General features: G+C 40.6%; 1 protein-coding gene across 4 annotated transcripts in view; it reads right to left on the bottom strand.

Annotated features, from left to right (window-relative positions):
• Positions 1–2393: 2393 nt before the first annotated feature.
• ppil6 (peptidylprolyl isomerase (cyclophilin)-like 6) overlaps positions 2394–11348 on the bottom strand; it is a 65620-nt gene continuing 56665 nt past the window's right edge. For all 4 annotated transcript variants that reach the window (XM_072552242.1, XM_072552216.1, XM_072552234.1 and 1 more), the window contains 2 exons: positions 9183–9318; positions 2394–3296 (listed from right to left, as the gene is read on the bottom strand). In XM_072552242.1, the coding sequence (XP_072408343.1) occupies positions 3185–3296; positions 9183–9318 (248 nt within the window). In that variant the 3' untranslated portion in view covers positions 2394–3184. The remainder of the gene's footprint in view (positions 3297–9182; positions 9319–11348) is intronic.

Below are 11348 nucleotides of genomic sequence, written 5' to 3'. Positions count from 1 at the left end.
ACTTAGCCTCTCATACTAACTATTCATAACCTCCTCCATGTCCTATAGGTCACTGACACTGCAAAGACCCTTACACCTCCCACTGCTAGTTCTTCTCCAGCCTTGAGCAAATATTCCAAATCGTGTTGCCGCTGCAGATTTAGAAGAGTCCAGGTAACTTTTACTCTTCACCAAAGTGCTATAGTGTCCATTGTTGAACCTCCAAACTTGCTACACATGTTTGCTCTGCACCAAACTGGCAATCAGGAATTCCCACATAATGCAACTACATCACCTGTCCTGCCATCTTTAATGTCTTCTATGGAGCTTCTTAATTATTTTACTCAATTTTGTGTTTTATTATGTTTTTGTATGCTTCATTGACTTTCCATGAGGTGCTATCCAATGTGGAATCTAAGGAATAGAATAAATCTTAGTCATTTGCTAGATACTTGTCAAATAACCAGCTTCTCTTTATAGCAGAGTAAAAACCAATTCTTGAGGCTAAAAAGATTGAGGAAAAGCAAAAATAACAAAACACCTTTCTCCCTTCCTCCTGTGAACTCCCTAAACCACTTAACTTCAGCAATCAATCTAAATTGTACACTGTGCAACTTAGTATTAAGTTGATTAGTTTAGTATGCTAAGAGAAAATACCAATTTGACACACTTCATGAGGATCTAGATTCAACTGTCTTTTCATTTAAACTGCTCTTTCACTGGAAGCATTGTTAATACCCTGCTTAAGGGATTGGAAACTACAGAATTTAATGTGTAGATTTCAGTTTAATACTATTATAAACTAAATTAGATTCTGTAGTGATTGGAACCAGTTTGACCTTGTTGACTACAAGGTCATTGATTGTGTTTGTTAACCTGGGTCAGTCAGGAAAGCCCTAACCAATATAACTGGGATATTAGAATCTCCTCAGTTTGGGCAACTGACTCTGAGCTGGCTAGCTACAGCCAGTGTACTGTGCACTAGTAAACAGAGAGTCGAGAGTGTGGTGCTGGAAAAGCACAGCAATTCAGGCAGCATCCAAGGAACAGGAGAATTGATGTTTTGGGTATAAGCCTGATGAATGGCTTATGCTTGAAACGTTGATTCTCTTGGTCCTCGGATGCTGCCTGACCTGCTGTGCTTTTCCAGCAATAAACTCTAGACTCTGATCTCCAGCATCTGCAGTTTTCACTTTCTACTATTAAATAAAGATTGACTTAGTGACAGGGTACTGGCCTCTGTGCAGTTATTTCAGATTCATATAAAACAAGAATTAAGGCTTTATTACTCAACAACTGCATGTACTCAATCCTTGGAGTAATGAGCTCATTTTATTAGTGTGTAAATGGTCCAGCAAGATGTACAGTGAAAGAGGTATTCCAGGCATTGTGAATGGTCACAAATCCCGGGAGAATTTGGCCTTATGCTCATCACAACTCACTCTTAACTTCCCTGGGAGTTCCAAAACATTCTTGCATTCATGTATTAATTAATTATTAAACTCGAAGCAGAAATTTAGGGCTGCCACTTAACAGCATAAGGACCTTTTGTAGATGAGTTTTATGTTTCTGCAAAATAACAGATTTGAGTTATAAGGAGAAGTTGGATAGGCTGGGACATTTTTCCAAGGTAAACACAAGGACTACAGATGCTGGAAACCAGAGTCTAGATTAGAGTGGTGCTGGAAAAGCACAGCAGGCCAGGCAGCATCCGAGGAGCAGGAAAATCGACGTTTCGGGCAAAAGCCTTTCATCAGGTGTAGAGCCTGGAGTGTAGGAGGCTGAGGGGTGACCTTATAGGGAATATAAAACCATGAGAGGCATGGATAAAGTGAATAGCCAAGTTCTTTTACCAGAGTAGAAGAGTCCAAAATGAGACGGCAATGACGTTGTTGTTCTGAGTTTTTTAAAATATAAACTTTTAAAATATTTTTCTTACTTTTCTGTGTCCCCTCCTCTCTTTGAATTAAATCAACTTCACTTTCTGTCTCTGATTTGAATCTATTTCATTCTATTGGTTTCTTCATTGTTCCCCCATAATTTCTAATTCCCTCTGCTTAAGGAGTTGGACTCATTGTTCACCAAGTTTCTAGATGCTCCACTGCCCTTGCTGGGCCAGCAATTTGCAGCGCAAAAGCCTTACTGAGCTGAAAAATTCAACACAAAGTCTAATTTGTGGGGCCAGACCATGAGGTGTGGAAGGTCTGAAAAATCTGGGCTAATGACTTCAGGTCAAGCTCAGCTTTACATCAGTAATGATTCCCTGCAGCAAGAATTCAGCGCTTTAAATCAGGAGAAAAAGCAGTTCAGAAAAAAATTAAATGTATCAACCTAACAGAAAGCATTACTTCCATTCTATTTTGTTCACAGAACATCGAATCATGAACACAATTCAAATGTGACTCGACTTCAAACATACTCCAGTGACTTTAATTAAAGTTTGTATGTTTGGAGGTAGAAGGTACAATGTAAATGCAAGTCCCTATTTTCATTAATATTCAACATTTGCGTAATTCTACAAATATATTTTAATGTTAATGCATCACAATTGTCCCTCAACATAAGCCAGTGGTAGTTTCATTACTTAAATAACATGCCCTTAAGATAAAACTTAAATCAAAAAAAGTCTTTCTACGAAAGAGGTACAATATTCACCTTGTCAGGCCTCTCTGAGTTTTCTCTCACCACCTAACTTCGCAGACCAGAACAATACCTCGCAGATCAACTAGTGGGCCTCTGAAAATGAACAGAAGGTTATCATAGCAGCTCAGGGTGAGTGAAACCCCTGCTCACCTCCACCTTTCTTTGAGGAATTGTTTGAGATGGGAGCCTCAGTGTGAGGCAGTGTGGGTAGTGCTTTATGTCCGAGATGTGACGTGGGATCTTGCTTGTTAAATTAGGAAACAGAGAGGATTAGTATGCAAACACCAGCAACAATAATTTGCAGCCACAGATTGGGGAAATCTTTTGCTTTTTTTTCTGATGGAGTTTATGAAACTCATTCCCCAATTTGTTAGCATTGTCAATCTTCACTTTCATTAATATATAATTTACTGGAGAGTATTAAAGATGCCATATTGTTTATGTCGTGCAAGAAAGCATGTCACTGTGAGGATGATAAATAATGGACAGGAAACCCATGTTATTTTAGATTATCAGAATACCATAGAATAGTACTTTAGCCAAACTACAAGAGTAACAATATTTAGGGAGAATAGAGACCACAATCTGTGATTTTACATTCCACTGTTGGTCTCTCGTTATATGTGGAAACTGATTCCAATTCATCGAGAACGTCTGTGCCTGCTACCAGTTGCCTGTCAAAAGAAAAGATAAAATTTATTTCAGGAAAGTTTTTATTCTGCAGGAAAAGAATGAATGAATTGATGGCTATTTAAAGTAATTCATGAACACTATCTGAGAAAATCTTCACATATCTCCAATGCCTTCTTAGCTAACGATACAGGGAAAAGATCACTGTGGATCTTGTCTATCACTTATTCTTTCACCTTCTGTCACATGTTTTTCAAAATTCATTCATGGGGTGTGAGCTTTGTTGGCCATCCAACTTAAATCAATGGGCCGAATGGCCTGCTTTTACATTTTAGGGATTCTAGGATTCCTAATTGACCTTGGGAAGCCACTGGTGAGTTGACTTTCTGAATCATTGTTGTCTATGTGGTGGTGGTAATACATCTACAGTGCTGTCGGGGAGGGACTTCATGGATTTTGATTCAGAGACAGTGAAGGAGCAATGGTCTAATTCTATGGATGGTGTGTGACCTGGAGAGGAATTTGCAGCTGGTGCTGTATCCATGTGATTGTTGCCCTTGACCTTTTCATTACCTTGTGGAATCACTACAGTCCCACATGCATACACAACGCTGGTGGGAAGACAAATACTCACTCAGCAATAGTGCTAGAACAATAAAAGGTTCAAGTCAGAAGTGTGCAACTTGGAGAGGCACTCTCAGGTTATGCTGTTCTCAAGTGGCTGTTGAAATCGTTCACATAGAAGCTGACATTTGGGAAGCTGCTGCCAATAGACGTCATGGTCATTGTTCTCCATTACAGTGTTCCTTGACTATCCTCTGTTTTCTTCACATTATTCCAGTGAGCACTCATGTAAATTTTGCTCTCGTTATATCGAATTTCCATTCCATTTCTATCATTCGCAACTTGATATGAAACTATCTTTCATTTTACAGTGTCCTAATCTAATTCTTTTCCCAGTTCTTCAAAACTGAGCAGTCCCCATTCTCCCACAATCTTTACTTTCCATGATAACATTGCAACCTTTAAAATGCAGGAATGGGATCCAATAATTCCTTCCATTTTCATTTTCCACATCTTCTGTTTCAGTCTTTTCACATTTGGACATGCATTATTGGCCATGTACCTACCTGCGCCTTGGTTTTTGAATTAAAATATAAGCTCACTCCTTTAAGTGAGTGAACGCTCTTATACCATAAGCATTAGATACAATAGGCGGAAATACATTTCTTTATAGCCAAGTGCAGAAGTGAGTATAAAAGTAGGAGGATTCCCAATTTTTTCTACATGATTGCATTCTTCTCAGCTCACCGCACAGCCATGCTTGGGTAAAACGGGAAATTTTATGGGTAGGCTAAAAACCATCAGGACTTTCTAGATTCCAACAGCTCAGCACCATATTTAAAAGGAACTGGGACAGTACTTCACTCTCTGCAATGCAGCAGCATCATTCAACCTCTGCTCATCACCCCCAACCAGCCCAGGGATGTCAGTAAAAAAGCAGCAGGAAGGTGATGGCCTAGTGGTATTATCACTAGATTATTAATCGAGAGACCCAGGTTTGAATCCAGCCAAAACAGATAGTGGAATTTGAATTCAACAAAAATCTGGATTTGAGTCTAACAAAGACAATGAAACTAACGTCTTGTAGGGAAGGAAATCCGTTTTCCTTGCTCGGTCTGGCCTACATATGAATCCACAGCAATGTGGTTGACTCTTAATTGCAAATGTCCTCTGGGCAATTGAATACTGGCCTGGCCAGAGATGTCCATATCCCATCAAAAAGGGCCACATTTCACAATGATTCTAAAAAGGCAATAAATATCAAAAAAATGAACCTGAAGGTGGTGTCTCAATGCAAGGAAACTTGTAATCAGGTGGATGAATGAACTATGCAAACAGTTATTAATGGATATGATGTAATTGGGATCTCAGAGACCTGGCTCCAGGATGACCAAGGATGGGAACTCAATGTCCAGAGTTATTCAATCTTTAGGAAAGATAGTCAGAAAGAAAAGGGAGGTAGGGTAGCATTGCTGTAAAGGAGGAGATTGACGCAATAGTAAGAGGGGACATTAGCCTGGAAGATGTGGAATCAGTATGGGTGGAGCTGCGGAACACTAAAGGGAGTAGACATTAGTGGAAGTTGTGTACAGACCGCCAAACAGTAGTTGTGATGTTGGGGAGTGTATCAAACAGGAAATGAGGTGCATGCAGTGAAGATACAGTAATTATTATAGGTGACTTCAATCTATGTATTGATTGAATTAACCAAACTGGTAGCAATGCGATGGAGGAGGATTTCCTGGAACATATGAGGGATGGTTCCCTCATCTAATATGTCGTGGAACCAACTAGAGAGTAAGCTATCCTTGACTGGGTATTGTGTAATGAGAGAGGATTAATTAGCAATATTGTGGTGTGAGAGTGACCATAAAATAGGGCAAAAATCTTCATTAAGATAGAGAGTCACACAATTAAATCTGAAACTAGGATCCTGAACTTAAAGAAAGCTAACTTTGATGGTACGAGGCACACATTGGCTAGGATAAACTGGTCAAGGATACTTAAGGGTTAACAGTGTATAGGCAATGGCAGACATTTAAAGAACACAAGGACGAACTTCAACAATTGTACATCCCTTTCTCGCATAACAGTAAAACAGGGAAGTAGATCAACCATGACTAACAAGGAAAAGCAGGGATAGTGTTAAAACCAAAGAGGAGGCAAATAATGAGTGATGAAGACAAATATTGGTCCCTTGCAATTAGAAGCAGGTGCATAATGGCCAACAAGGAGATGGCAGACTAGCTGAACAAATAGTTTGGACCAGTCTTCACTAAGGAGGACACAAATAATCTTCAGGAAATGCTAGGGGACAGAGGATCAAGCATGAAGGATGAACTGAAGGACATCCTTATTAGTCAGGATATGGTGTTGGGGAAATTGATGGGATTGAACCCCAGTAAGTTCCCAGGGCTTGCTACTCTGCATCCCAGAGTACTTAAGGAAGTGGCCCTAAAAATAGTGGTCATATTGGTGATCATTTTCCAGTATTCTGTAGACTCTGGAAGAGTTCCAATGGACTAGAGGGTAGCTGATGTAACCCTCTCTAAAAAAGGAGGGAAAGGGAAAATGGGGAATTATAGGCTGGTCAGCCTAACATCGGTGGTGGAGAAAATGCTGGAGTCAATTATTAAGGATGTAATAACTGAGCATTTGGAAATTGGTGACAGAATTGGTTCTAGTCAGCATGGATTCACTAAAGGGAAATCATGCTTTACAAATCTTCTGGAATGTTTTGAGGATGTGATCAGTAGAGTGGACAAGGGTGAATCAGTAGATGTTGTATATCTGGATTTTCAAAAGTCTTTTGACAAGGTTCCACACAAGAGATTAGTAAGGACAATTAAAGCTCATGGTATCAGAGATAATATATTGACATGGATAGAGAACTGGTTGGCAGACTGGAAGCAGAAAGTTGGAATAAACGGTTCCTTTTCAGAGTGGCAGGCAGTGATGAGTGGGGTGCTGCAGGGTTCAGTGCTGTGACTCTACCTGTTCACATTATACATTAACTATTTGGATGAAAGAATTGAATGTAATATCATCAAATTCACAGATGACACTAAGCTGGGTTACAGTGTTTGTTGTGAGGCTGCAGGGTGACTTGGACAGACTGGCTGAATGCGCAATACATGGCAAATGCAATATAATGTGGATGTATGTGAGATTATCCATGTTGGTTGCAAAATCAGGAAAGCAGATTACGATCTGAATGGTGGCAGTTTAGGAAAAGGTGAGGTACAACGAGACCTGAATGTCATGATGGAACAGTCGCTGAAGGTTGGCATGTAGGTGCAACAGGCAGTGAGGAAAACTAATGGTATGCTGGCCTTCATAGTGAGAGGATTTGAGTACCGGAGTAAGGATATCTTGCTGCAGTTATTTCGGGCCTTGGTGAGGCCACACCTTGAATATTGTGCACAATTTGGTCACCTAGTCTGAGGAACAACATTCTTGCTACTGAGGCAATCCAACGAAGATTCACCTGACTGATTCCCGGGATGGCAGGACTGATATACGAGGAAAGACTGGACTGAATGGGTTCGTACTCACTGGAATTTAGCAGAATGAGGAGGGATTTCATTGAATCATATAAAATCCTGATGGGGCTGGACAGCCTAGATGCAGGAAGGATGTTCCCAACGTTGGGGAAGTCCAGAACTAGGTGTCACAATCTAAGAATAAAGGGTAAGCCATTCAAGACTGAGATAAGAAAGAATTTCTTCACTCAGGGTTGTGAACCTGTGGAATTCTATCTCATAGAAAGCTAATGGGGCCAATTCATTAGATATACAGAGAAGACTCAATTATCTGGCATTTGATTGTCTGAAATTTGAATTATACGGCAAGAGCACAAGGTCCCGATGCTCGGCTAAACTATGTTACCCGGCATTCGATTAACTGAACAAAATACTCCCCGCTCATGTCTTTCAGATAATTGAGGTTCCTCTGTATTCAAGAGAGCTGAATGTGGCCCTTGCAACTAAAGGGAATTAAGGGGTAAAGGGAGAGGGCTGGAATGGGATACTAAGAACGCATGATTAGCCAAAATCATACTGTATGGTGGTGCAGATTCAAAGGGCCGAATGGCCTATTCGTGCAACTATCTTCTAACTTCTAATATTTCACGAATGAATATATTTTAAAAAGGCACCACCACTCAGTAATGCCTCCCTAAAGGATCCCCTAAAGATAGTCCAGGAGAGCAGCTCTTTTCCCTATGTACGGCAGTCGGAAGTCAGCCCCATAGATGATAACAGCCTAGACAGAGGTGATTACAGACATCAGAGTTCATGGGGATCTCAAGAGAATCTTATTTCATCTTTTTCATTATAACTGGGAGATGCTGCACATCTCAGAACATCTCACCAAAGGCTTGCTTGAGAAAGGACACAAGCACAAAGGATGGCTGTTTGAGTTGAGCCTCCCTATTGAGTTCAGCCCCACTTGGTTGTCAAGGTCAAGTTTACTGGTGCCAGCCTGTACGGCTGCATCACGTGGGCAGGCTTGTTGGCCTGGTCAGGCTTCACAACTTCACCATTCAACATCATCGAGCCAGACTGCATGTGGTTGAAACGTCTCTTGAGTTACTGAACATCGAGAGGCTTCACCCTTTTCACTGTAAGCATTTAACTCCATAAGCCAAACTGCATATGACTTTGACGCCTCTCGAACCGATCAATATTGAGATGCTTCCCCTGTTACACTGAGAATGCAGCAGTCTGGGGTTTGAATGAGTATTCACAGCATGCTGATGCATAAAACAGGATCCTGACAATGAAGGGTGGAAAAGCTAGTTCACCAGAAAAGTTTGGAGAATTTATTGGCAAATTCCCTAACCTATCATGGAGAAGCTGAATTTTGCCTCCCACACAATTAAGGTCTTCTGCCTGACCTTCTAAAAGCTCCTGGGGGACCTGGAAGAGAACTCCCAACATGTGCCCATGAGTATTTGCATTTGTCAGTTCATGTATTGTGTGAGGAATGTTCAAGACAGCAGGACAATTCTGTGAACTTGAGACTCTCCTAACTTGAGATAAGAAACTTAACAGAAAAATTAGATTTATCAGATCTTACATTAGAAATTAATTTTTCATAGAAAAATGTGCTAAAGAATAATAAAACAAAGGTAACAAACTTCAGATTGAACAATATAGTTAACCATGGACTTATAACCAGACTGGGGAAGAATTTCATCGTAGAGCACCGTGTGACACAGGCATAACTCAATTCTCTGCCAGATGGGGACTCCCCAGTCTGCTCTCTGAACAGAATTCTTCAAAATAACACTGTGGAACATTTCCCCCACTATGTTAAACCAGCAATGTTCAGACAAAAGTGAGGAAAAAACCTGAAATACCAACCCAAAAGCCACAAACTTGGTGTTCATCCAAAGAGTTGGCTGCAGTGTGATATAGAACTGGCTTCCATTCGTATGCCGTCCCTTGTTAGCCATCCCAAGAATTCCTCTCTTGCAGTGAGAGATTGCAAAGGTCTCATCTAATAATAGAAAACACATCCTGGATATGAGTAAGTATTTCTCATACTGATAGTGATCAAAACAATGCCCATTTGTAAGGATACTGAAAGCCAAAGTCCATACCCATGAGGACAGCCTCAACTGTGATCTTGTGTTCATGTCATGTCACATGTAACCCCACCAGACTGTTCTGTGTAAACTCTTCCTTACTGCTCCGTTTTGACACCATCATCTTGATAACTTTTTCATCTCTCTACCTTAACTAGTTTGCATAGTTTTGGATCAGTTGTTACTTTGTTTAGATGCTTGTCATGCAACGCTTCGACCTATCATGTTATTCCAGCCATTTGGTTTGTCTCTGGCACTATCCTAATTTTCACTTTTTTTGTAATTATTAATTGGATCATAGGTCACCTCTTCACTTTCTATTCAGCTGTTGCCACTTTACTCAATCTGTCTGACACTTTGGAACACCTGAAGATTTTCCTCACAACATTTGTATTTACGTTTTGACATCTTAATGACCTGAAATAATCTGACCATTATTTCCCTGCATGAGAATTCTGTACCTGTGTGCTTCCCTCCATTTCACCTGATGAAGGAGCAGCGCTCTGAAAGCTTGTGCTTTCAAATAAACTTGTTGGACTATAACCTGCTGTCATGTAACTTCTGACTTTGTCCATTTCAGTCCAACACCGGCACCTCCACATTATTTGTAAGGAGACATATATTTTATTTGGAAAAAATAAACTGAACATGAAAGTTTGGACAACCGTGTTGCAATGAAAGAATCATTTTTTAAAAACAACTTAAAGCAGTTCACTCATTGGTTACATAAAAACATGTAACGTTGGCTGAATCTGGACTTTGCTACTTTTGATTGGCTGGCACCAGGTACTTTTGGGTTGAACAAAAAAGAAACTGCCCAACAACAGCTTTTGGATTGGCTTTAAGGATTGACTTGTCACAGAGCTGTGAGGAGAGAGAAACTGGGCTCTTAGACCTGCAGAAATCAGAAAGCCAGACCCTGCCCTCTCCCTCTGAGAATTAAAAAGAAATAAAACTCAAAGACTCTACAACACGTAAAACTTCTAACTCAAGTAAAGACCTAATCCAACTGACCAGCTACTGGATCGAGGACTGCCACAGTCAATAATAATGTGGTACCATTGTTAAAAAATCAAAAGTACTGGGAGAAAGTCACCTCATGCCACCCCTGAGATTTTTAATTCACAGATTGTGTTCCTTCTTACCTATATTTTCTACTCTCAATATATTCTTGAATATTATTTGTCTAGGAGAAAGTGAGGACTGCAGATGCTGGAGATCAGTCGTGAGTGTGGTGCTGGAAAAGCACTGCAGGTCAGGCAGCATCCGAGGAGCAAGAGAATCAATGTTTCGGGATAAGCCCTTCATCAGGAAAGAGGCTTGTGGGCCGAGGGGGCCTAGAGATAAATGGGAGTGGGGGGGGAAGATAGCCGAGAATGTGATAGGTAGATGAAGGTATTGTTTGTCTCTCTATCTGGTCTATTTTCTTTGTGAATGAATGTTTGGATTTAAAGAGGGTATAGTTTAAGTTGAATGCTGGGTTAACGTCCAGTGTGGAGTTAAGGAAGGGAGAGAGTTATTTTCTCTCCAAAGGGCAATGGAAATATTCAATAGTCAGTTTTCTTTCTCTGGGAAAATGTAATAGAGTAATAGTCATAGAGGAAGAGATGTATAGCACCGAAACATCAGTCCCACTTGCCCATGACGACCAGATATCCTCAATTAATCTAGTCCCATTTGCCAGCACTTAGCCCATCCCCCTCTAAACCCTTCCTATTAATATACCCATCCAGATGCCTTTTAAATTTGTAATTGTACCAGACTCTGGCAGCTCATTCCACACGTGCACCAACTTTTGTGTGAAGAAGTTGCCCCTTAGGTCCCTTCTATATCTTGCCCCTCTCATCCTAAACCAATGCCCTCTAGTTATGGATTCCCCCACCACGGGGAAAAGACCTTGTCTATTTATCCTATCCATGCCCCTCATGATTTTATAAACCTG

Source organism: Chiloscyllium punctatum, chromosome 3 (assembly GCF_047496795.1).
Source record: "Chiloscyllium punctatum isolate Juve2018m chromosome 3, sChiPun1.3, whole genome shotgun sequence".
Classification (NCBI taxonomy): Eukaryota; Metazoa; Chordata; class Chondrichthyes; order Orectolobiformes; family Hemiscylliidae; genus Chiloscyllium; species Chiloscyllium punctatum.
Note: the sequence above shows the minus strand (reverse complement) of the source record. Positions and strands in the feature narration are given on the sequence as shown.